The sequence below is a fragment of the Coptis chinensis genome, chromosome 3 (assembly GCF_015680905.1).
Source record: "Coptis chinensis isolate HL-2020 chromosome 3, ASM1568090v1, whole genome shotgun sequence".
In the NCBI taxonomy this organism is placed as follows: domain Eukaryota; kingdom Viridiplantae; phylum Streptophyta; class Magnoliopsida; order Ranunculales; family Ranunculaceae; genus Coptis; species Coptis chinensis.
In genome coordinates this window covers 12,825,048-12,853,044 of record NC_141458.1, presented here as the reverse complement: position 1 = coordinate 12,853,044, position 27,997 = coordinate 12,825,048, and the positions used below count along the sequence as shown (strand labels likewise).

Below are 27,997 nucleotides of genomic sequence, written 5' to 3'. Positions count from 1 at the left end.
ATTTTAACTGGGCACCTTTCTCTCTCTCTCAACTACATGGCACAAACCCACCCCATCCATGCCAATAACCAATCTGACACTAGGAGCAAAGCAAAGATGGATATCAGCCAGGGGGAAGAGCAAAAAAAGGCCAAAGGAGTTCAACGTGAAGTAATCAAGGTTTATCCAACAAACCAAGAAGAAGATCCTAATCCCTTGTAACTGCAATCATTAGTGTATAAGTTCAAATCAGTCGCTTAATATTCCATAGACAGTTAGAACCTACTTGAGAAGATAACACAGCCAACAATTTCCAATAAACTCATTACCATGGGTAGGTGCATAAACTTCCTTTGAGTAACACCCTAAATTCTTCCAACTTGATACTTGATAGTGTTCTTTGTAAATTCAGATTAGTCACGCACTAAAACCCAGAGAACGAGAGAAATTTAAAATTGTATGTTTTCATCGTTGGTATCTTTTGTATAAAAGCGTCTCCAACAAAATTTAAATCGGTCACCAATAATATAACTATAACTTCCATCACACATAAAGGAGGAATTAGTACTTCCATCGTTAAAAAAAAAACACACTAAAAGAGAACACTTGATAATTTTTGAGGGAATATAAGTTTTTTTCCTCTTGTTTTTGGGTTTGTCTAGTTTGATTTTTCTTTTAGTTGTAAAATCCACCTGATTTGAGTTATCTTTTTAGATGGCTATAATTAAAGTGCGCTCTAATCTCTAATTCAAGGAGAGACTGATCTCTCATTATCAGTTGCCTTAATTTAAACATCCAAATCATCCTTTAAAGAAAGATAGTCCTTTATTGTGGCCAGTTGCATGAAAATAAGTGCTGAAACGTGGTCTGAAGGTGACATTGGTACATTTTTTAATCCCTTTTTTATTCCTGATTAATAGTAATTAGATGCAACTATTGATTAATAGCATTCCACGTCTAAGTTCCAATTTGCATTCGTCCAAAATAAGCTGCCGAAATGCAGATCTGTATAATAAAGTACACGAGCTTTGTCGATCTGCTGACTTCACAATAGTGTAAATTTAGAGGAAAAGGGCACATGCACGAACTTTGGACGTGAGAACACTTCTTTTTCTGAAGGTAGGTGCTCTTTTGAGAGGCTATTTTGAACTGGACTTGCTCGGTATGGTCAAAAAGGCATTGCATTGATTTTGATATCATTGAGCAAAATGCCGTGAAATTTTGCGATAGCTGCCAATTTCAAATACTGAATCGAAGATATCGTGTGTGTGTGCGTTGTGCCGATATTTCAGGGTGTCAATTGTTTATGTTCTATCTTTTCATGTAAGCTGTGCCTGAAAGCAACTCGCTAAAGTTGGATTTGGAAGAGTCTAATGTAGTGTATCAAAGTTTCTACGTTTGTTATAAAAAGTTTGAAGTTATCTAACAAGCCCTAAAAAATTAGAGATGTGAGGAAAGAAAATGATTCGGATCTTCATAGTGTTCTTAAATGTGTTTTATTTTACAGGTTTAACAGTTGCTTTCATAGCTCAGTTGGTTAGAGCACCCGTTTAGTAAGCGGGAGGTCTTGAGTTCAACTCTCAATGAAAGCATTCTATGGGTTTTTAGCTCGAAAGAATTGAAATATTACTTTCAAGTCTCAATTCGATAATAAGTTTATGCTCGGTTTTTTGCTCGAAAGAATTGAAATATTACTTTCAAGTCTCAATTCGATAATAAGTTTATGCTCCATGCATTACTAATTGTAATGGATACATCTTGCACTTCAGCCACCTATACTTCCATGGGATGGAGAATGTAAAAAGATCAGATAAAAAATATCGTAAATATCTAAAAGCAGCTTCTGTGCTCTTCAAGATGGCCTGCCTGCACTCTGCTGCAAAGGCGCTAGTGGTCACACCAATTCCTCTACTGCAGGCAACTAGTAAAAAGTTGCCCGACGGATCTGCAAGTCTTGGGTTCAAAATGGCGTAAAACACAAGGATGATTGATACATTGGATATTTTCCATCAGTACTGTTAGAGGCTTAGAGCTGTGGGCCAAACAACAAATGCATTAGAGGCTAAGTACTGTTAGAGGCTTAGAGCTGTGGGCAAACAAGGAGAGTATATATGCTCTAGTTATGGATCGCTGCACTTGACGTGTACTCGGATCATTGCATGTATCATGATTGTCACACGCTTACCCATTACCCAAGGAAGTGTGTGCATGTATAGAAAGAAAGTAGACATAAGAAAGGTGATGTACGAAAGAAAGTAGACATAAGAAAGGTGATGTACGAAAGCGATTCTCGATCAATTTAGTTTCTTCCAGCATCTCAGTTTCCGACTTCCTGGTACTACAATTCTATCGCTACTATAACTATAGTATCTGTTTTGAACTCTTGTAATGTTGGAGAGCCTACTCAAGGTTCCCACCAGCACATAATGTAACATTATTTCATTTTTGCTATCAATACAACCAATTACTCTTAGCAAAAAAAAATATATAGTATCATATTTCACACACTCCCATTACCGTAGATCCTCATTGTTGCGAGTATCTTTTTCTTTCCATGGCTATATATGTCATACTCATACACCACAAACGAACTTTGTACTTTTAACTCCACGGAATAACTTCTGTTTTAGGCCAGCCTTATTACTTTGGCATAAATGAATTGACTGTGGCACACTGGCACATACTGTGACTCAGAAAACCAGAAGGTTTTGGCAAAAATGAAGGCAAATGATAAGGAGGGATCATTCTCTCCAAATTTAGTGTGCACTTCATATCTGCCGTTGGATGACATGATCATACGGTTTAGTGTGGTTTGTCAGTTGTGGGCCATGCAACAACCTCGATCTCGAGAAGAAATTTCTCCATCCAACGGCTATTTGCCTTGATCTCTCCAAAATTTAGAGAGAATGATCTCTCCTTATCACGACTCAAAAATGAATTGCCTGCAGCAATCACTATGACTCGGAAAACCAGAAGAAGATACAATTTGCTTTTTATATACAGTGATGTTTGCATGACAGTGGTTCTGTATAGGTATTGTATTCATATTTATAATAGTAAACATTCGTAATGTTTTACAATGAGCCTTAAGAGATTTCACCCCAAGCATGCGAAAAGCACAAAGAATTGATCACCGACTCAACGGATTCATTTGAATAAAACTAGAGGATTAAACAGACGTTGACACTTAGATCCTCAAACCTCGAGCTGAACAGCAGTGTCGGGTTTCACACGGTTGAGTCGTACAGTACCAAGAATGTACTCGGGCAATTCTGCTTCTTCCTTGGCCTGCAAGAGATGTAAATACTACCAAGAGTTAAAACAATACAAGCTAGAGGATGTGCGCAACATTTATAAAATGTGTCGTGAATAAATAGAACACAAATTATGTAAAACACGTGTCTGCACTTACAGTAAGTGTTTTATATAGTTGCATTTTTTTGTGTGAATAAAGTTACAAAATTCAATGTCACATTCACAAAATTCTACTTAATATTTTATTCGTAGTCAAAGTGAAATTATTCATGGCACATTTCATAGATGTTACTTTTACAGTTTTACCTAAGAAAAAGCAAAAATATAGATACTTGTATAATTGTATGTGTGCATGACAAAGTGAAATTTCTTTACATGGGTAGGAACAAATTTCAAATCGTATAATTCTCTTGCCTTATCTACTGTGTAGCTTCAGTACGCATTGTGCCTTAAATGATCAGTTGAAGAACAGAGAAAGACCAAATAATTATGAAAAATTTCAGACTACAGAAATACAAACCTCAATCAGAATTGCAAGATCAACAACAAGGCTTGTTACGTATCCAAGGACTAAGCTGATAATGCTTTTCGCAACAGAAGACGAGCCAATATCCACATCAATCTACATTACAAGGGTTTTGATATTAGTAAGAAAATCAAAGTGCAAAATGATATAAACCACAGTGAGCAATCAAAATGACGATAAACATACACGACTTTTCAGGAGCTAAACTTCATATTTAATTAGATCATCTCCAGCATGTATGGTGGTGCATAATATAAGTATTATGCGGAGCAAAATCTGACTACTTACATTAACTACTGGGTTTTGAGGAGTTAAAGTCCGGTTAAGTTCTCGTATATACTTCACTATAACTTTATAAGTCTATGACACAGACACCAAAGTTTTGACAAATTCATGTAGCTCAGTTAGCAGCAAAGTGTGGGCAGCTATCAAATTTGGGCACCCAAACTGAAGACCAATTGGCTCTGAGTGGAGTCCCAGTATCTTTAGATTATTAATTGTTATTATGCAAGGCGTTAGATACCTGTATGGGATTATTAATCTCAACAGCAGCATTTTTGAAAGTAACTTTGGTAGTGGGGCCACAGAGGAAAGCGGCTCCAAAGATAACACTTATTCTCATTTCAATTAGATCCATGCTAATCTTTCACACTGAATTCAAGTGGCCCCCGCCCCTCACACAATCAAAACAGTTGTCGTTATCAAAGCTGTATCCACAAATATAGGCGTGGCTGCATGAATTCTACTAAACCATTTTTGTCCTATCATATTACTATCATTAAATATACATTAAAAAAGAATACAAATATTAAAATAGAAGATTATCAGTAATAAGCATATGTCCTTCAAATGGTTATAGAGATATAATCAACAGAAAATCAACACCATAAACGTATACCTCCAGGAAATTATCTTGTCTAAAGTAATTGCATGTCACAGCTTTCCCTAGTAAGCAAGCTTTTGTCCCAACTGCACGCTTAACCATCCAATATCCCTGGGTTAATCATTAAAGTGTATTAGAAACATTAATATAGGTAAAAACATCACGAACGACTGATATATCACAAACCTTGATATAGGTAATCCTAGAATAAGGTCATACCTCTACGATTCTCGGAATGAGTTTAAATCTTGCATCACGAAACATGTCAGTCCCATCTACAAATCTACCCAATAAAGATCCTTTCTTAATTGGTCTGTCAGCACCATAATACATAACCAGGCTGTAATATGGTTTTGCTGGAACCTGCACAACAAATCTACCCCAAATGAGCACTTTAAAATAGTCCAAGATCACATATAAAACCTTCTCACAAAAGTTAGTAGTCAGTTTGCTGAAGACCCAAATTGGTAAAAGTGATAATCTTGTTAATATGTTCGCAATCTTCGAACATAAACTCCCAACCATCTCTAACATTCTTTTTCTCTTGAAATATTTGTATTGACCAACTATAGAAATTTAGTACTGATATAAATGACAAGAAACAAGATGAAAGTTTAATAGTTCATATACTGATTACTGACGAAGATGAAGAACATGTTTTACATACCTCAAGATTAATGATGAGGATGAATGGGAGCTTTTTTCCTGCTTCTGACTGGAATTGAGAAAAGTCACCAGATAAACATATCAATACTTGAGCTATATAGGCATAAAAACAACGAAGCTCAAAGCACTCATTAAGACTATTTCTACTGATGGAGCAAAATCTCAGAGAGTACAGAGCATACACTGTTACACTTCCATAGGGTTTGGCAATTGCATTCATGGAAAATGATTGGACCATCTCACAATTCTTTTCATATTCCTTTGTCTATTGAAGCTAGAAATATCATATTTGCTCAATTCTAATAACTATTTGAAGAATTAAGATGGTAAGTCGTAGTGTGCAACTGTGGTAGAAAAGGTCAGCGCAACGCGCATAAAAGTAACAAGTTTGAAAAAGTAGTAGCAGTAGCAGTAGTGTTAGTACTAGTAATAGAATTAATGTCAACCCGGGTTGACCAACAATCTGTAGCCACGTGATGTCTGAAGCATAAAAATACTATTGAACTTAATTACTGTTCTTTTGATCTTTAAAACAAACTACGCAAATTTAAGTCATTACCACGTGGCAACCGCAAAACTTTATAACAAATTTGCCCCGACTGTGCATGCTAGAATGCAAAGAAGTACAGGAACAAATTGCCTTGCAAAAACGATTGTGCAAGAACACATTGCAATATGATGCCCTGATACGAACATAGGCACCGACACTGTGACACTGATATGGTGTAGTGGCAGATTTTCCTGTTCTTTTTATCTTTTTTTTTCCTGCTAAGGGATATGTCCCCGACAAGTATCGGTCCAGTAGCAGCACAGTCGTTTAGTATTCAACACAGGTACGAGAACAATGAGAGATATCCGGGTTTCATAGCCCACAACCCAATACTGATTGCCAAACAAGATGCAAAATACAAGGAAATACACAGCGATAGGAGCTGCAACTTATAACGCAGCAAAATCACCTGAACAAGAGATCTAGGATGCATTGCAACCCTGTCAATACAATTTTCAGCCTTAAACCAATCCACTGCTAAGAGCTTTAAGAGGGGTTCACCTCCCATCACCTGAAAAAGGAAAACAAGAGACAGTTTACTTTGCTGATTATTCCCAGAATAACTTTTCCATGTACAATATGGATACACTAACATAACACATGAATGGTGCCAATTTATTACAAAGTGATCATTAGAATCCAATGTCATCACTTGTAAAATGCAGTCAAGGAAATCCAGAGTACTACAATAAGAACTTAGGTGGCAGAAGCATATTAGTGTTTTATAGGGTACAACCTAATTGCTAGACAAGTTTAAAATTAGCATACAAAGGTCGAAAAAACAAAATAGTTCAAGCTACACATCAATTGCTGACTTATCATTGCCTTATCCTCCAAATTCTTCTATCTATTACACATATATGAAATGACCACAGTAAAATTGTATTGTTGTTAATGGAGAAGAAGTTTGGAGAAAAAGAGGATACGGTCATAGTTTCGGCCTCGTATCACTTCAATATATATAAGAGAATAATATAGTTAACAATAATAGAAACTTCCTAAAATCCTCTCGGGTGATGCCCTCTTAGAACTCTAACAACAACCAAGCAGGAAGTTCTAACAACCTAGAAATACATTTCCCTTCCCAGTTATTTATGTGTTCTTGTGGGTCCTAGACTCCCTTTGCATTACCTGCGGCTTTTAAAAAAGTTATAACATGGAGATAATCCTCACGAAAGTCGATTAGTTAGAATTTTTTGGTCTTAATTGAGAGAGCACTGTCAATGGTCAAAACGGTCACTTTTTAACAATTGACAAGGTTAATAGTCGAGATATACAATCCCCCGTGGAGCATTTTAAGACTTGCATAACAATATAAAAGTTCCTCGGGCTGCTCTACTCATTGTCAATTGGTTTTGAGTTGGATGCTCCGAAGTTTAAGATGGTATTAGAGCAGACTACTTCACTCCAACCCAATGGCCCAAGTACTCTATGTCACCCACTACAAGTTAATCCACGTGTTTGGCTCAAAAAGTTATTTTACACATGAGGGGGAGTGTTGAGATATTTACTTCCAGCATCACAATATATAAGTTCCTGGGACTGCTCCACTCATTGCCAATTGGTTTTGAGTTGGATGACCCAAATTTAAGAAAAATGAATAGAACTTTTGTGAGGATGAGCACCATAACCAAAAATCAGGCAGTTTTATTCATGTAGATCCGCTTGGCATTGTGGACGCTTTTATAATTGCAACATATCCCTATATATCTATGTAAAGCTAAGCAGTAATACATCTCAGAACTGATCACATTTAGCAACATTATGCATGCTACAAGGACATATACAAATGGTTGAAACAGTTCAAATAATACATGCTATGTACGGCAATCATACTAAAAGGATATGCAACTCCACCTTAGAATTATCCTTCAGGTAGGTTTTCCCTCTAACCATAAATTCTTGCCCCCCAGGAGAGGTCCAACAGTTTGTATCATTTTCATTTTTTGCTTGGTGCATAGAACCATTAAACTGATTTGCATCAACACTGATAGGAGAAATGTGTGCTTCCAATTCATTATTTGCAACTGGAGCTGCAACCACAAAGAATGAATTAAACCTCTCTGCTTGACACTGTTACTTTTGAGTAAATGTAATCCCTACAATGAGCATGTTTTCAAAATGTGTTTGCTTTGTTAATAACTCCTTTTGTTTTTCCCCTTAAAGTAAATGCAAGCACATGCGGAATTTTGAAATTCTTATTCTACAAAGAAAAACAGAATATAAAAAAAAAAAGACAAACAATTTATGGGTACCCCTTCGTCCCTCGAGCCTATATGACATGTGCAACGAAGACATCCAATTACCTAAACAATTTAAGCATCCCATCTCCAATGATTGCAGTGTGAACAGCCTTATTACCATTATAATATAGATGCTCTCAAAATTAGGTTGGCACATAACCTGCAACTACAACTAAAAGCAGGTATAGTAATTCCAATAATTGCCATGTCATGATATTATTACTATAATACTAAATGGACCTTGCAACTAAGACCATCCCATCTTCAATGATTGCCATGTCATGATATTATTACTATAATACTAAAAGCCTTATCTTATATATAATGCGAAAACCTGATTTTGGTAATTAGTTCCCGAATTCTCGGTTTTAACCCAATCTTTTAAATCAAAAGGGTACCCGAAAGTTTCACCCCCTAAATTTTCGGAACTCTTTAAGTGAGAGGGCAAATTAGTAATGTTAGAAAAATGTTACAATCTTTAAACCCCAATTTAGAAAAACTAACCATTCGTCTTCTACCCTCTAATTTTCCAGATTTCTTAATCGTCTTCTAATCCTTTACTATTTCTCTTTCTCTGATTTCTTAATCTCTCTCTTTGTATCCCTTTATTCCCAATCTCCAACAATTTCTCTCCCTCATTCCTTTCGAGCGAACTGTTCACTGTCATAGTTCCATTTCGAATGTCACTCTCCCATTCCTTTCAGACGATTTGTTATCCTTCATAGTTCAATTCCGATTTCACTCCTCTGTTCAATGGAAGAGGTTAGTTTGATCTTAATGTTTCTAATTTCACTTTTCCTTGAACTTTCAATTTGATCTTAAACGGTATTCTTTATTTTTTCATCTTCCTGAATTTCTATTTTCCTGCATTTCTTTAAATCGTGTGCCTACACAGTGGTACGTGATTCCATTTGTAGTGTTTCACATGTTCTGCAGTGTTTCCATCTGTAGTGTTTATATTTAGTTTTTACCGTTCTGTAGTGTTTCACACGTTCGTTGATGTCTTTAATATCAACAATTTCATTACCTAGAACACCCACTTTTTATCTGCCATGTGTAAATTTCAACGAAGTTGTTGTTCCTATGTGTTTTATTCTATTCTAAGTTTTTACCCTGTTAGTATTTGTTGGCCGTGATTACTGACTATGGATCGGAGTTTTAAACAGTTTTAGTAAATGGTAAGTTTATTTATTGTCAACACATTAAATAAATAAATAGTTGGTGAATGATAAACACATGCAGTACATTGTTTGCGATTGCAATTTTCCAAAGTTGTTTAGTTTATTAAGGTCCTATGTTACATGGACACACCATATTTCAAAAATAATGTGTCGGATACGTATCCATGTGTCCGTGTCGGACACACATGGACACATATTCTGTGTGATATACCTTAGTTTTTGATATTTTTCCGTGTCCTACACTCCGTATCCGTGTCAGATACGGACACACGTGTCCGTGCCAATGTAACCTAGGTAAGGTAAAGTATTTTTTCTGTACTTTAAGTAAATGTTCTCAAGTCATTCATGAAACCTGGTAGGTCAAGTATTTTTTTTCTGTACTTTTAAGTAAATGTACTCTAGGTCTCTAGTCATTCATGAAACCTGGTAGGTCAAGTATTTTTTTTCTGTACTTTAAGTAAATGTACTCAAGTCATTCATGAAACCTGGTACTAAGAATTTTTTGTTTCAACAAAACAAAGATGAAAAAAGTTGGCATTGGTCTGACGGCATTTTCATTTACTAATTTTTGGTTATATCTGTTTTTTTTTTTTTTTTCTTAGTTTGTTGTTTTTTTGACGTACTCATTCCTTTTTGCTTTTGCATTGGTCATCTTTTCAGTGGTATTCTTCACTAAGGGAAATTCTGATACATTTTTAGCTTTAATAATACTATAATAAATTGTTTTAGGTCTGTATATACTTATCAAGTTCTGAAGTTCAAAGCTCTGAATTAATTGTTTCTATTATTTACGAAAAGATTGGTTAGTGGCGTCATCTTTGCCTTCTATGTTCAGTCCAGGGATGGTCCAAATGATACTTCATGGTCTGTGTCTAAGCAATGCCAGGCAAGTTTATTAGTACTCTTATTATTTTTATTTTCTTTTTTCTTTTTCATGATTCAGATTGTGCGTTCAAACCGAACTTACCTACCAAATAAAAGCTTATGTTCAATTCAAAATGCTAATATTAACCTTGACAAATAATTTTAGCTTCATGTTTAAAATTGAGGATTTCTCTTTTTTAAATTTCTTGAATAGAGGTCCAATAGTAGTTCCAATACATTTGACTGACTAGGTGATTATTGGATTGTTCTCGCGGAAGTATTTAGAATCATCGTGGTTTTACACCTCTTTTCTGAGATATAGACCCAAGTCAAGGATGTACTCATCATTCTCTTATTTTGATCTTTACACTCAGTACCCATCTTGCCCTTCGCTTAATAATTTAAATAAATGAAATTTTAGGTCGGGTAAGTAAATTGAGAAGTCTGGGTTCTATAATTCGAATTTTCATTTACCAATCTATTTAGTCAAATAAGAGGGAAATCAATCATAAAGAAGAAAGGGAGGTTTTGCTGGAAGTAGCAGCCTCTGGATTTATGGAGGTAGGAAACTCAGGATTTATGCAGTGTGCTTAAATATTCTGCGCTAAAATAGTAAGTCCCGAACAATTAAATTCTTTTGAATGCTAAAATAGATATAGGTATACTCAATAAAACGGATAATGTAACAAATATCGTCCTCATTTAAATAGATATGCTATCCTTTTCTGTTAGCAGTACATGTAGCAAGATTTTTGGTGCATATGATGTGAGCCCTCCTCACGTATCATCCTTTGATCATGTGGTTGTTTGAGTTTTGGACAACGCATACCAATCGATTCAGCTTCTCAAGCCAATTGTGGGTTTTCCAAGACATGATGTTTGGCAATAATGAATATTACAATTAGTTGTTACATGTTTATTTTCTATCGTTACTTATGGTATCATTTTTTTCCCTCATTCGTTAGTTCAGTGATATTACACTACAATCAATTACGAAGAGTAACTGACTGGATATGATGATCATTTACCAATGTGTGACAACCTTAAGATCGAATTCGATTTCCGCTATCAACTTCAACAGATTAGTAGCAGCAGACTTCAGGGAGAACATCAGTCTTATCTTGGATTCTAACAACTTTTGTGGATTATCGTCTTTTACCAGATGCTCATTGTCGGACCCTTTCACTTTGTATTCATAAAGCAATTTGGAAAGAAAACCTGATAGGCTTTTTCATTTCAAGGCTGATCAAGAAAATTATTATAGTTTCTTTGTAAGGACTACACACAGAATTTGCTTGAGCATATTTGATTTCAAAGTAATTGCAAATCTTTGTTGGTATTTGTTAGAGTAGTATGCTATTTGATTACATTCAAAACTTTAATCCTGAGCATACTTTATTTTAATGTTGATGGCCAGATAAATTAGTCAAGAACACGTGCAAGTTCAAATGTTATTTTGTGCAACGCTTTTGTGTCAGTGGCTAACATTCCATGTCATACCTTAGTCTCGTTCTTTACAAATAAAAATTCACCGTCTTCGTGTAACACGTGCAACACACATGCCCGTTTACTAGTTACTAAAATACCAAAACTACCCACCACAGGTGGCTAAAAGTGTGTGTACATTAGCCTTTGGCATATGTTATCTACAATATTTAGTTTACCCTCAGCTAATTGGCAATCGATTCTCTTTTATCGTAAACTTGAGCAAACTGGCATAATATGGGTAATTTTGTGTGAAATCTTTTAATATCTTCAACAGTCTGCTAATGTCATTACTGAGAAAAAGCTAATACTCACTTGCAACAAACAGAAATTGGCTGTATATATCCTGTAATGGAAGAGAGATTACCTAAATGTTTCTTCAAGGCTAAGCTTGCAATTGCCCATGAAACATTCTTCAGCGTTACTTTCCCATCCTGAATCATATGTTGTAAGAGAGGAAAACACCAATTAAAAGTTATATATGTTTTCCAAAATGATGTATATTGAGTTAGACAGTTTACATTAAACTAACTCATTCAACAACACGTGGTATGTTGTTCTAAGAAGAAAATTAATATTAGAGAAACAACGCACCATCTTGCCGGATTCTGAATCACTCTCACTGTCTTCATCCTCTGATAACTCATCAGCGGCAATCGCATCATAAAATTCTTCATTTGTTTTTTGATCGGCGTCATAAAATTCTTCATTCACTTCTGAGTCCTCAAATTCACCATTGGCAGTAGAAGCATTAGAAAATTTTGAGACAATAGTTGTAGGAGAATCAACTATAAGTGTTGGGTTTGCACCGAAAAATTCCCTAAGACCTGTAAAAATGGACAAATAAAACTAAGGACAATGTTTTGCACCAATTAGACAACATCATATGCACTGATAAGAGCAAACACAAAACCAAGCCTTGGAGTTCATGCTGTAAGACTCATGGCATATAAAACATTTAACGAATAGATACCAAACTAGCAGAAGCTAGTGACTTCAGAGGTCGAGCATAAAGTGCATGCCCACCAAAGGAATAAACTCTGATCAAAGTAACACCATACAACCATTTAAAAATAAAATCACATTACAAATCAGATGATTGAACGTTAAGGGAAAGCAAAATATGGAATGGAGAAAAAGTAGCTTGTATTAGGTTTGTTAGGAACCCTCCTAACTCGAACAATAAGTAGACTCAGACAACTTACACGGCGGTAAAGAGATTTGAAGATGCCATAGTCTTACTCCATCTATTCTATTCTTTTCTTTGTGTGTGTGTGTTTGGGGGGGTTGCAACCTTGTAGTCTCCAAGAGAAGAGAAGGCATTGAAAGATTCTAGCATAACAAACACAAGCACTTATGATGGTACATGACTCTGAGTCTGAACCAAAGCCTCAAAAACACAGAGACCCACAAAATTAATACTACACATACAGACCTACTATTTTCGGCTGTTTCAAAATCCCAGGAGCAAAAGTACCAGAAACGCAAGTTATGCTTATTCTAACAGAATAACATTAGAAAGACATATAGAAAAAGGTCACAACCTAACTAAAAATAGGATAAGTTCACCCAGCAATCAGAAGGATTAAATTTCGTAAAAAAAGAAAACAAAACAATACTAATATATGGAAAGATTACTTATCTATACAGCACACCACAGCATAAAAATGCTGTTTTTTTATTTTCTTCGCCATGAGTGCTAGTACACCATACTTAGAGAAGCAGACACAACAACACAGTGAAACAGAATACACCTAAAAATAATAATCGTTTCAAATAAAAAAATAAGAATACCAGACCTGCTACTTGGCACAGCAATGCATAGTGAATTGTCTTTTCAAAATGTGAACGATTATTCTTCCATCTAAACCAGCCACTAGACTCCATCTCCAACATTAGTGTCACAAGACATCTTGGAACATTTGAACCCGGTAATGCACTTAGACTTCTGATCTCCCAAGTGGAAGCTACAACACATAATTTAAAAGGACATAAGGAACTGAAAGAAAACTTTATAAGAGCTCCGGTGTAGAAAGAGTTACTGCATTTGTGTATAACAACTTATCAAGTGGACCTTGAACAAAGGAAATCTGAACCCTAATGTGTACAACAACTTTTTTTCCCTTACTCCATTAGGAAAATGCCAATGAGGATGGTGAGTCTTTTCACACAACATACACAATTTACCACATGGCATGTCTTTATGAGCTTCACAAGCTTTTGCATTTATACGTTCACAACATTGTCAACAAGAAAAACTGAAAGCAATATGATATTTACGAGACAAGGTCTTATATATCAACTCAGTTTGGACAAAAACTCTGTTCAGTATATATAGTAAAAACTGGATAGGTGATGTGGATAAGCCACCTGATCATGCATCCTTTTTCTGGAAGGGCATTATCAAGGCTTTCAATAAAATTAGTAGTGGGCTTGTGTGGAATATCAACAATGGAGTCTCTACCTCTCTTCTTGATGACCCATGGCTTATCTGCAATGAAGTTCCCAAAACTCTGAGAGAAATAGGGGTGAATAACCCTAACTTGGAGCATCTTCATGTTAAAGACCAGTTCTTGGAAGATCAAAATGGGTGGGATCAAGACAAAATCAACAGTCTTTTCCACCCTATGATTAGCCAGAGTATCAGGGGCATAGTAGTCAGGCCTGCTAATGCTGGTGGTGACAAGATGAAATGGTGTGAAGAGAAATCTGGAACCTTGTCTGTCAAGTCTACTTTAAAGTTCTTGACACGGAAGGGATGGTCAGGTCAAAGTTCCACCTTCAAGGACATGACCAAATCCTTGCTCTGGAAATCTAAACTTCCACATGCCTTACCTATGGGAGACTTGTTGGCTTCAAGAAAAATGAATGGAGATTTCTCGTCCTTTCTGTTTCAAAACTCTGGAAACAGATCTCCATCTTTTTTTTAATTGTGAGTGGGCAAGAACAGTGTGGTTTACTTCATCTTTTGACCTTAACATGCAAAACACCAAACATCTCTCTGTTAGGGAATGGCTGGATATGTTTTTACTCTGGAGTCATAACAGAGAAGAACACATCTCACAGGCAGGCAATCAGGCTTGCCTAACTCTTTACTACATTTGGGAAACAAGGAATGAAGTCAGATTTGAGAACAAGAAGGCAAATAGAGAAAGGGTTATCAGAAAGACCATAAATACAGCAGAAAAATGCCTACTGGCATTCAGAGAAGATTCTTCTAACTCAACTCACTCTATTGCCTCAAATTCTAGTTCTTATAACGATTTATTTCCTGTCATACCAAATGATTGTATAATAATAAGATTCAATGCATCCTTCTACGGGGGGGCTGGAGCTGGTTGCTTGGCCTGGGACAGTGAAGGTACCTTAATAGGAGCAGCTACAAGAAGGTTTAGAGCTATGGGAGCTGAAGAAGCTGAGATGGTGGCATTGGAAGTGGCGGCAAAGCTAGTGGTTCATCTGAAAAGGAAAGAATACTCCTTTGAAGGTGACTGCTCAGAAGCCATCCAAGCTTTCTCTTGTCATTCATGTACTTGGCACTTAGAAGCTTTAAGAAACTCTATAAACCAGATAGTAAGGTTTTTGAATTCTCTAGTTTTAAATGGATTAATAGGGTTTTTAATGGGGATGCTCACAAGTTGGCTGCTTGGACTAATCAACAGCAACCTAGAGGAGATCTTCCAAATTGTATGTTGGAGACTAATATGTTGCCTAGGGTTCTTTAGTTATTAATATTATATATATTTTATCGAAGAAAAAAAAAAAAAAAAACGAGACAATGTCTTTCATGGACTAATTAATACTATTATATGCAAGTCAGACGTGCAAATCCAATCATTGTTTGACACAAGCTATGGAACACACGACCTACAAACAAACCTAGGTTACATGGACACGCCATATTTTGAAAAAAAATTGTGTCGGATGCGTATCCACGTGTCCGTGTCCGTGTCGGACACATATTGTATTTAATTCACCTTGAATTTCTGATTTACCATCTAATTTAATAAATTTATAATTATTAAAAAATTAATTAATTATTCCTATCCGTGTCGATCTTCAACTGCTTGCCGTATCTGTGTCGGACACCGACACGCTGTGCCCGTGTCAATGTAACCTAGAAACAAACAGATCAGGTAGTTGCCTAAAGCACATGTTATAAAAAGAATAAGATTACGGTTCAAGATTCAAGAATCTATCCAATCGGTAAGAGATGCTTACGAATAATGTTTGTCCGTCGATAGCCAGATCTTGGTGACCGCTTCTTGTGCGTGGCTGGAAGTTGTAAAATGGCTGCAAACATAAATACAGCAGGTCCATCATACAGCGATGAAAAGAGAAGATGTTGTTAAATTGAATGTACCATAACCCTTAGCATCAATACAATAGGAAATTCCTGATATCACGCATGTGTTGTGAGACTTCTTTTAAGTGGATTCTGATTGCATGACAACATACAAATAAAGTCACTCTTAAGTCAAATACGTATCACTTTGATGTCAGTTAAGCACTGAATATAAAATTTGCCATCCTACAGAATAGAAATGGCGGCCTAAACCTAGAGAGGCGATGGAGCTTTAGCCCCACATCAGTCAGATTCCATTAGCTGGAATCACAGAACACAAACTACTTAGCACCGCAGCTTTTTAGGAAAACACTATCTCCACAAGGGTTGTTCAGGTGGTGACAGTAGAAGCATTGTGAATCACTAGTCACAGAATGGTATCAAAGCGGGAGGAAGACTCATCCTAAAGGTCAGAGGAAGTTTAAAACCCCAAGGGGTTACAGTAAAAAGATTATTGCCCGACTGCCTGAGAGACGTAATGGTTGCGCCTCGTGCTTTAGTTTTTCTGAGATTATTCCAACCCAGTTTTTAGGTGTCCTACCTATGTTCTCTCCCCGAGCCTCCTCTTATATACATAAAATTTTCCCCTTTATGTAAGTTTGAGCTTATGGAGAAATTGGCAATTTGACAAGTTCCAAATCAGTTTGTACTGCTATCTATAAGTGAGAATCATATGTGGGTATTGCATCTACTTATCAGTTATCACCGAGGTCTTTTAAGGAAAATCCTACACCTCCTTGAAGGGTGGTCTGTGTTTCATGAGTACGAATACATGTGTTGCACTCTGACATAGATGTGAGGAGTCAAAGTGTCAAACTTAGAAATTCAACAATGTAGTAGGATAAGGCATGGTTGTCAATATCATACTATATGACACATATCAAAACCTTAGTCATACAAACCGTGTGAAGTGCCCATCATGATAAAACCGATATTTTTAAAACCGCGCTCTCCAAAATTTCGACGAAAATCGTCACTTTCCTCTAACAATAATATTGAGAATTATCTTAGGACTTATTTTAGATCTATTATCTACAAGAAGTTTCAGCTGAAAGTAGTATGTGAGTCTAGATGATAAAGAATTTAAGCTTTGACACGTGTGTGTTCACTGGTTTGCATGCCTTCTGGCACTGTGTTCCTAGCAAACGAAAAGAGGAAGGAGAGAAGAGGTCTAGAGTGGATTTGAAGATATATTTAAAAAAAAAGTTAAAGAACTAATCATAATGAGTTGGGAGTATTCTCTGTTCCGATTTTGACTTTTGATTTAATGATACCTCTGCCCAAGTAATGTGACAAAGTGCCAAGTGTAAGTGTGTAACTAATAACGTGCAGCACATACGATAACTATAATGGGTACTAAGTAGTACTCCCAGTTCCCAACTTGGTAAGCAATTTTGGACTTAAGTTAGATACTTAGATCAAAATCATTTTATTAATGGACTATTGGTATTAAAAATCTCAATTGCATATTTATTCAAGAGAAAAACATATTTTCGATAAACAAGAGAAAGAATTATGTATTTTCCATATATACACATAGGCGCTCCGAAAGCGCTCTAGATTACAGAGCTTCCCAAGTTAAGCGCTGTCTCGCTCCCGCTTCACGATCTGGTGACTAAGATCGAAACACACAATTATATTGTATAAAAAATGTTAAGTATCGTATGATGCAGGACTGCAGGAGCGTATCATACTATACAAAATACGATACGGGATACATCCGGTAGCGGACGCCACACTGACATGAAATAATGAAAAGTTTTATCCAAAAACGAGTTTTTAAGAGTCATTTAGTTTTTCTTTCTCTTTTCGAAGCTTTGGAAAGTTGTCTTAGGTATACTAATAATTTCGGGCCCAGTGGTTGAAAATGATGACATTTTCGCCCATGCATTTGTAGTATTATAGACTGAGGCTATTAAATCGTTGAGTACTCGCTGAGTAATCGGTGAGTACTCGCTGCTTAGCCGACCCGATTAACAATTTAATCCCCAATCACAGTCGGGCTCAAAAACTCCCCAAGCACTCGGCCGATTAGCCGATTCATACGTGCCAGTAATTGTGTTCACTATTTCAACTACTTCAATGTTAAACATTGAACTCGACATTTCGCCAATTCGATCAACCCTCAATTCTGTAAAGTTCTACACTTTAATCATATTTATTTTAGTTAATTAAGTGTTTTAATTGTTTATTGATTGATTGGGTTATTAATTGGCTCCATTATGTTGGTATTTCAAAGTTAAATATATTTAGTATTTGTAAAGAAATGGTGTTATAAAAAATCACCGGATTAATGCCGACTAATCCCCGACCGATTACACCTACTCGCTCTTCAAACAAGTAGCGATTTAACTGCACAAATTATAGATGAAAACACTTTATTTGTGTATCTTTGTACATTTACGTACACATGCACAAACACATACTATTATACAAATTTGTCTTAAGCGTACCATACGATACACAATACGATTTAATACTCGATATGCTTAAAATATAAAATGAAAAATGAAAAATGATACGATATGTGATTTGATAACTATATGATGAGATATCCCCCAGAATTATAAACTATGAAACAAGAATAAATACAAGATGATCCAATACAAAAAAAGACAAAAAAGAAGCTCCGGTCATGCTTAACCGAGCAAAGAATCCCAACTGAAAATAAAGACCCTGAATAGTCTCTCCACTTCACCCAAAATATTGACTAAAGGAAAGTGAGCCTTTTGATCAATACAATAACCTCTGCCATAGACGCCACACAACCATCAAAGTGTCTCATATTCCTTTCCAGCCACAAAGCCCACATGGTAGCAAAAAATCGAATGCTCCACATACGACACACATAGGTCGGACCAATTGCTATGTTAGACATAAAAACACCCTGATATGAGATTTTGTTACTCGCTCTTCTTTTATGACCACAACCAGTCTTACTTAGCTCAATCAACATAACAATTTAATATCTTCAAAAAATAAATCTTTTGATTTCTTCCCAAGTCACATTGACACGCCTACACGGGTCGGTTTCCAACACATCTTATTAAAAAATAAAAGTATTACTACCCTTTAGTTACACAACAAATTTTTGGGGTTAAGAGTCAAGACATAACAAGGCGCCTCCTCACAAATAAATTACTTTGAAAGTGGCATATCGTGGAGTTTTAACTATGTTAATAGATTATGTTATTAGTCTTTAAGGGTTTAAAAAACCCTAGTTCGAAATTGTAATTGCATAGCGTGCCCAAGTGTCCATCACACACGAATTCTTTTAGAAATATTGAGTATCCATATTACATAAATAATAAAAAAATTCATATATAAAGTTTCTGGTCATGATTACAAGATCTGTTATGTGGCCAAGGAGGGAAAAGAAAAAGGAAAAGAGGAGAAGAAAAAAGTTTTGACTAAAGGGATTCAACTTTCGACAGAGACACCTTCGTATACTCAGTAGTTTAATACCCACGCACACCTTCGTATACTCTGTAGTTTAATATCCACGCACACGCAAGTAAGGTAGTAATGATATAAATTCCAACAATAGGTGTAGGGAGACACATACCCAAAAAAGGTAGTGGACAATACAATTACTGCTTACGAGCATCAAAAGCATTCGCTAAAATACTATCCATTAAATTTGTTTGTTTATGAGTAACAAAAGCACTAGCCAAAATATTGAAGAGAGCTTACTATATGTTCCATCTTGCCCTCTAAACCATTGCCGAGAGAAAACAAAATCCTTTTTGCATTGCCACCTGAAAACATCAAAGCGTCTAAGATATAGAGGTTCTGAAAATGGTGACTGTGAAACAAATTTCTAAATGAGCATTCCTTCAAAATCTCAGGTTCGACATGGTGGCCAGGGACACACACCCGCGTCTTTTTGTGTGTGTCTGTGTGTGTGCGCCCCTGCAGGTTAATACCATGGGGTTCACTTGGGGATGAGTGAGGATCTAATTTTTGGACAGTGATCTCTTCAAGGAGATCAGTCTAACATAAGCTCACTCAGATACTTCAACCTACATATCACTAGTGTGAAGGAGAATGGCCTGAATTTTGGCTCCACCAGAAACACAAATGCCTTGATCAAGCACTCATGCACCCAAGGCCATCCTTTCACTTCAGAAGAAACCCAAATAACCACTGCACGTGCCCATAGATAATTGAACCTGGAAGAATAACATTTGGGTAAAAACACGGGAGGACTTACTTTGTGGGCATAATGAGTTAACGAGTTCAGTACACCCTTTAGGCACGGGGTATCCTGTTGTGCTGAAGGGTTATAGCTGTAGTAGATGATTTGTTGCTTTCAAATTTTGTGTTTACCTTGTTTGGTTTTATCTATTACAAAGCATTCTTACTGCTTTGTTCGTGGTTTCTTACGAGAATGTCTTCTAGCAAATAGAACAAGAACTTCGAGACTGGGAGAGAAAAGAAAGTGCATAGATAAAACTTAACAACAATACAGCAAAAACAAGTGGGATAAGTGAAGAAAACAATACCAGTACTATAGCACATTAAACTATATATATCCAACTTAAACTCATTGAAGCATAAGGTGAAAAAGAAGCCGTCATTTACCGAGTTAGGTATTTTGGGTCATATGTGCCATAGACGACGTCATAGTGCCCATTCAATGAATCCACCAGTTCCAAGTCACCTATAAACATATCCCACCTGCAAAGATCATTCTTAGATAGGTATGGGCTGCATATGCATTGACTATGAATATCGATGAGTTAACTTACTCGTATCTTTGGCGCCTATCAAGGCTTAAGACAACTTCAAAAACTGTATCCAAGCTTGCATCAACAACACCAACTGACTTAACAAGGATGCTTTTACTGTTCTGCAAAGAGTGAATGAAAATTTCTCTAAAAGGAAATCATGAAGACTTCACAACAAGGAGACTGAAAAAGGGTGCGTGACGTTTATTATTCATTCCACTTTTCTTAACCAGTTACAAGCTGTAATGTACTAATATATGGCAGTCTAAAGAAGACGGGCAGATCTATGCGGTCAAAGGCTTGCCTAGGACCACCGCATAGGCGCCAGGCTCAACCCAAGAGCCTCCTGCTGAAGGCCTACTAGGCTCGGTCCTAGGCAACCCTAGAATCACCTAAGGTCGCCTAGGCTCATCTCCAGCGCCTGTTAGCACCTTCACCTTTAACTGCATAAACGGGTTATATTTCAAGTTTTGAACAGATGATGATGTGCAGCAGAGCATATTGGTTAAAGGTATGGAGCAAGCTAAAAAAGAAGCTGAGAAGACAACAGAGAATATACAGAGGCCAGGGAAAAAGAAATTAAAAAGCCCAAAAAGATAAAAAGACCTTCCGGGTTCGAATGGATAAGGTAGCGCTGGGCAAGTGGTGTAGCCAAGAGACCCACTGTTACACGAAGATAAGAAAAGTGTCCTATTGAATGTTTTAGGTACTGGAAGGAGCGGAGATAATGGAAAATATAAGATCCAGCCCAAGGTTAGACAAATCACATATGTTAAAGTCAAGCGTTCGGAAAATTACACAGCAATATTTTGATGATAGCCAAATTGGAGAGATTATTGGAAGAAGCTAGGGTTAGAGTAAAAGAGAGGGGAAAAGCTCTCAGGAATGCACTTGCACGTACATCAAGATATAAATGTGACACCGAAGCATCACAACCTGGTGGTTGTGAGCCACTAACTACATTTGTGCTCAACAACCAGACTTGAAACTCACAATTTGAAAAGGGGATGCCAAGTTATCGCTTGTACACACCCTGCAAGTAATCAATAAAACAAACACTCTCTCACAACATGCACAAACTTTATCAATCAGACAATCAGCAACAAGATTTGGCCAAACGCATACAATCCACTACATAGTTAAGAAACTATATGAATGTAGAAGGGAAAAATGAATTTCTGGGAATCAAAGTTTGGCCAAGAAACTTTGAGCAACTAACCTTCTTTTTTCCCCCACCAATTTGGGCAACACAGTTTTTTATTTTAACAATGTGGTACTTCTGTTACCATTCCGTCCAGAAATAGCTAATGGAATGAATTTTATTTTTTTAATAAAAAATTAAAATTAAAATTATATTTGTTGTCAAACCCAATTAAATTAAGTGACACGTGTTGTTTTTTTGTGACTCAAATGATCAAATCTAATGTGACTAAACAAAATAAAAAAACTATCAGTATAATGTGTCGTCATCCGGGCCATTATAATTTACAAATCCAACGGCCAACCTTTTATAGTTTCTTCATCTTCTTCTTTTCTTCCTAACCACCACCATCCCCAACCTCATCCATTCTTGTTCATCTTCTTTTCTATCCAAAATTTTATCTTCCTTAATCAATTGACATAAAAACCCCACAAAATCAAACCCCAATAATAATAAAAAGCATAATCAACTACAAAAGTGTAGCCCCATTTTCTTAAAATTCTACATCCCCATCACAATTGCCCTCCGTAGTAATTGGAGGGGATTTTTTTATTTTAGGATAACGAGTTTCATGGTGGAGGTTAGATATGGAGGGTGGTAGAAGAAGATCAAGTGAGAATTGTTGATTTCATCCTTTTGAACGATCAAGATGAAGACACATGTTAATTTTAATATCAGAGTTAAATGTAATAGACCACAACATAACGGAATTTCGGAAGTAAAGTGATATAGTATATGTGTTTAATTTAAACAACATTCATTCGATTAGCTATTTCTGAACGGAATGGTAACAGAAGTACCACATTGTTAAAATAATAAAATCAGATACCAAGTTCCCCAAATTTTAAAAAAAAATTGTTACACCAAATGTGAATTTGGCCAAACTTTGATGCCCAAAAACTCATTTAGTTTAGAAACTAGACTCAATTCAAATTGGAAACTAAAAGGTACCTGAAATTCGTGATAAAATTTAACCATTAAAATTGGAATCTAGGCCAAGTAACTCCAAAGTAGCAACTAAGCATAAGTACATAACTCATGAAATTCCTAAGGATACAGAAAGCAATTTGGGACTCAATCTAAGGGTTTGGGAACCAGAATGCATCACTCTGAGCCTATCAGACAAGAGCGAAAATGCTGACAACGAACAGAAAGCAGTGCCAAGCAAAGCACACCATATATAGCTTAGAAGTGGATAAGAAATAAGTACCTTCATGTCAGCAACATCCTCAAAAATTCTGATACCTACATAACAGAAAATAGAACGATTAAAGCAAGAAATTTGATTTCCCAAATAATAAACAAACTCAAACCAAATTTTAATTTTCTTCTGGGAAGTGGTTGTCATGGCCTTGGCCTGACCTTTAAAAATTGTGTCATGATTGGACATCAAATGTTCATCAATTAAAGAACAAAAATTGTGTTATCATTCGCAGGAAGGAATGCAATAGTCGTGGTTACACACTACTCCAAACAATAAGAGGTAGAAAGCCACGTCAATATGTTTTTACAGCTTATTTCAGTGTAAGCAAAAAAAACACATCCTAGCCCTATCTAACCATCAGATTAAAGAAAATATATTCCACCAGATCAGATTTGCACACATTGATATGCCACATTGCCAGCCAAAATGAAGCCACCAAGAGGTGCCTGTTACATGATTGTATCTGGAGTGGCAAATACAATCATAAAATAAGTCACACACTCACACTACACATCTGGATGTGTCACTTCCATTTAAATGCAGACAAAAGATGTCCTAGGAAATTTTATTTTATTTTATTTTTATGTGAATCGAATTCTTGCCATAGATGTAGTAGCAGGTCTTAACAACAACAACAACAAAAGGAGTACCATTCACTGCACGCGCGCATTTCCATTCATGTGCTTCAATCACATCCCCAACTTCGGCTTCAAAATATCCACCGGGCCTAACATTTCGTCCCAAATCAGAGGATTGACGCAAAAGTGATTCTGGACCTATAAGTAAGGAAGAAAATCGATAAAAAACAATTGAATATTAGGAAGCTGAATTACGAACATTAAAAGATTAAATATAAGAAGTTGATCACAATGTTTAAAATAACAGAGCATGTACGCTGATCTGAATTGTCACATGCCTCATAGCAAGGGGTAAAGGTTACCATGCAATAAACCTAGATTCCAAGAAATAGCATGATGAACAGAGAGAAAACAGAATATGCATGACTTTATGTTCGTACGTTTCTCATAAAGCCTCCCTCTATACATGTTTGTGCTCATTGAATATATATAAGCTCTCTTTGCCAGAAAACCAACTTTTTCAAGTAGATGAAACCAACGAATTCATCTACCCACTTGGCCTGAGGGCAGCAATGTGAGACGAACTAAACAAATGCAAAGACAGTTGGGCCACACCACAAACATGGAACCGGAAAAGACCAAAACTCCCTCAACCATCCTTGGCAGGTCGGGAAGCGGCCAATTTGAAACAATAAAAACTTGAGGGTACTTCAAGAACTTCTTGCCCTTAATATAAGTCACAGCACAAGGATCAGAACAAAAGAGAGCAGATCCAACAGACCTATTTATATATGAGAATCGTCATGACTCGTAAAAAAAAATATGAAAAACAAGTGTAGCCCATGTAAATATGAAATCGCCTTAAAATAGGGTTTTGTATATGAAGAAGAAAAAAAAAAAAATAGATAATGAGAAAATCATTAACCAGTACCCACTTGAGTGGCACATGAAGCACAAGTGGAGAAAAATGAGCTCTCATTTCCGGAGTATGAATACTGAGTCTTTCCCAGATTTGGTGACTCTGGACAAAACTTGAAATCTAGATGCTCTGATTATAAAAAGAGCGAAATTCGGACAACTTTGCCACACTGGCAAGAGAGGATCAACTGGAAAACAGAGTTTTAAACTTTAGAGTTTGATAGGAAGAAACCACAAAAAGCCAGGGTTCCACAATTTCCCATAAGAAGTCTAGGATTCCAATGGGGGCGCGATGAGAGGAGCAAAATCATAAAGTATACATAAATGATTGAATCATACATAAATGATTCAACTATCTCGAGATAGCTGAGCATGTCTATTTTTCAAATGGTTTATAATCTCAGCTATCTCGACAACTCCGTATGCATCTCTAGTATTGCAAGTGTGTATATCCTTAAAATCCTAATTCAGATCCATGCTAGAAGATAACTCTTGGCCAGGAAAAAAACTCATGCCATTAAATTCGATAAGATGAATACCATAAAAAGTAAACACATAAAAATTCGCATCAAAAGTCAATGTAAATTTACTATGCTGAATGTTGTGTACCTTGTCCGATTTTGATTAGCTTTCTCAAACCATGAGCATATCGCCTGACTCGAGGTTGATGTTCAAGATTAAGCCTTTCAAAAAAATAGAGGAAAAGCATAAGAGGATAATGATTTGACCAAAGAAGACAACTACAGCATCAATATATTTTAGTAAAAATGTACGCTTATCGCTTGAGCACAAGTAGGAGTTATATGAACCACCATTTATCTGATAAGCCTTTTAAACATTTTACCCCACTTATAGAATACAATTAATGGAGATATGATGACATTTAATAGGGGCATGGAGTTAACATTTGATGAGGGTATATTTATCAAATAATGGCTCTAACTCAATCCCTTCGTGAACCTCAAGCATACTTCATAGTTGGTACTTGGTACCTTAGAGACAGTCCTCATAGTCGACCAAACGGGAATACTATATGTTATTTAAATCCATTTCTGGTGTCCAAGTAAAAGGTAAAACATACTCATTCTCCATGCTTAGTTTACGGTGGCGGCTGGCTGCTTTTGATAGCTCGTACTCAGCCTGTTAAGAGAATGCGCAACACATTGGGATTACTTTGGACATTTCAGAAGAAGTTTGTATAGAAATTGATGTTTATAAACACAAAAAAGGAAGGTGTAAATTATCCATCTGAAAAGATAAAGTTGGATATAAAAAAACTAGTTTGCATAAGAGGGGAAAAAAATATGTTGCAATATGTCTCATTACTTAATTAGGAAAAAGCGCTTGAGAACCATCTTACATAGTTGTCTTGCCATCTCTCGTTTCATTTTATTATTAAAAGGTGTCTTATAGTATCAACGAATGTGCAAGCATGCAACATCCAATGGGGATATGGCCCCTTGGAAGTTCAATTTTAGAAGAGATTTAACTGATAGCGTAATCAACCTAACATCTGATTTAGTGTCCGAAATTCTGAATTAGGTGATACTGAGATCATTGCACTCCTAACTGCATACTAAGTCAACTTTTAAACTTCTGTAATCAAAGCTTCACAGATACTCTGTTTGGACATTATATAGAATGCTCAAACAAAAATCCATCAAACTATAACGAGACAAACTGGAATGGATGATGATTGATGATTGATTGTAGTATTCTACCGAATGTGCAAAGCAAACAGTGAACCAGTAAATCAGTAAACTGACTCATGTACCATTAACCTCTAGCTTAAAACATCTGGTCCCAGTCTCAGTGTACTGGGTGATCACCAACAATTCAGAGTTCATTTTGTAAAGATTACAAATCTTACTTGCTTCCCTCATAGAACATGGCCTACAATATGTCATTCAGTATGGAAAGAGCAGTATATGAGAGTTTTGGAAATTTTGGTTGTGGAATTAGGGTCTCAAGAGACTGAATCTCGAGTAGTCCTCTTTTTGCTAATTGCTATCCACTTGACCTAATTCAGGTATAAAATTCTGACCTATGAACTGATAAATTGCTTTAGCTAACAATAATTAGCAAAAGCTTAACGAATATATGCCTCTCGTACGAATTGCAATAATGCGGTAGACATAAAATTTAAGCTGCATACGCAAAAGTAATATAAATATGATGCTATTAACAGACCATATAAAGTCTTTACTCTCGTACCTGCTGCTTGGCATGATCAAATGCCTCCATCCATTTCCTTGCTTCTCCAGCTGTAGCGCAAGCAATCTGACAATTCCAAGAATGATCAAGTAAAGAAAGCCAGGAAATACAGACTTGACAGAATTGAAAAAGCAATACGTGAGCTTATTTGCATCATACTAGATAATCATTGCAACTAATTCCGCTAAAGAGAATCAGTACTTACTTCTCCTTTTTTGGTCTCGTCCAATCGGTTATAAAATCTTATAACATAAAGATCCTAGTACAAAACAAAACAAAAACAAAAAAAGCAATCAATCAAACTGTCAGCTCAACTAAAAAAAAAAAAAAACATATATATAAAATTGAGTAATAACAATAATAAGCTCACCCCGTTATTAACCTTCTTACGACCTAGCTCTTCCACCATAAGTGTACTACTAACAACTCCTCTTCTAATAGGTTTCTACAAACAACAACAATATTAATTAATTTAATTACCAAAGAAAAAGAGTTGTAATACAAATCAAACACTGAATTATTAAAACTTACAATGCCAGGGAATTCACGAGGATCACGTTTATACATCTCAACGTACTTGCCTCTAACGAATAAGAAACGAAGATGACAATATTCATGACCAATTGAATTAACACCTAAATGATATACCCATCCATAAAACTCAAAGTGTCCTCTCTCTTCTTTCTCTTCATTATTGTTCATCACCTTCTTCGTTATTGAGGACGACGATGATGATGATGACGACATTGCTTTCTTTTTTTAAGGTGTGCGTGTGTACTAGTTAGATCTATCTGTGTCAAATATAATTATTATTATTATAATTTACAGATTGGAGATGTTGGAAAACCGTACACGTGTAACCGTGTGTTTTTCTGGAGTTGAGTTTAGTTGAACAGCCAAGTAGTAGTAGTAGTAGTAGTAGTTAATAGTGTTTTTGTCGTGGGAGACATGGGGAGAGATGATCAGGTAGTATTGGGAGTAGCTCATTCTATCAACAAACAACGCGGTGTATTATCATTCAATCATTCGGGACACTATCCCATTGTATATATACACTAATACATTACACGGGATGACAGACAGGAGTCGGGAGGTCGGCAAACTTTAGAAAGTGAGAAGAGATTCAAGAGTATATTTGCAACAGCTTACGAACATGTGATGCGTTGGTAGTGCTG

The 27,997-nt window shown here is 36.2% G+C and overlaps 1 protein-coding gene, 1 long non-coding RNA gene and 1 other non-coding gene across 4 annotated transcripts; 2 read left to right on the top strand and 1 right to left on the bottom strand.

Annotated features, from left to right (window-relative positions):
* The first annotated feature begins 1,497 nt into the window (after positions 1-1,497).
* Positions 1,498-1,571, top strand: TRNAT-AGU (transfer RNA threonine (anticodon AGU)). The gene has a single exon. It is a non-coding gene; the product is annotated as a tRNA-Thr (tRNA).
* Positions 1,572-2,955: 1,384 nt separating this feature from the next.
* LOC147508013 (ENHANCED DISEASE RESISTANCE protein (DUF1336)) lies at positions 2,956-27,921 on the bottom strand. Of its 2 annotated transcripts, XM_086600633.1 has the most exons (22): positions 27,354-27,921; positions 27,193-27,267; positions 27,028-27,081; positions 26,823-26,888; positions 25,690-25,748; positions 25,218-25,291; positions 23,763-23,888; positions 23,119-23,153; positions 20,729-20,829; positions 20,562-20,657; positions 19,671-19,735; positions 15,854-15,925; positions 13,432-13,599; positions 12,227-12,459; positions 12,000-12,066; positions 7,717-7,892; positions 6,269-6,370; positions 5,311-5,358; positions 4,863-5,006; positions 4,659-4,754; positions 3,755-3,856; positions 2,956-3,267 (listed from the first exon to the last, which is right to left on the bottom strand). In XM_086600633.1, the coding sequence occupies exons 1-22, from the start codon at positions 27,567-27,569 to the stop codon at positions 3,175-3,177; spliced, it is 2,268 nt and encodes a 755-aa protein (XP_086456759.1). In that variant the 5' UTR covers positions 27,570-27,921; the 3' UTR covers positions 2,956-3,174. The 2 variants fall into 2 exon arrangements, with proteins under 2 accessions (XP_086456759.1, XP_086456760.1); XM_086600634.1 differs by lacking the exon at positions 13,432-13,599.
* On the top strand, positions 9,145-10,077 carry LOC147508014 (uncharacterized). Its single transcript, XR_015217873.1, has 2 exons — positions 9,145-9,280; positions 10,013-10,077. It is a non-coding gene; the product is annotated as an uncharacterized LOC147508014 (long non-coding RNA).
* Positions 27,922-27,997: the final 76 nt, after the last annotated feature.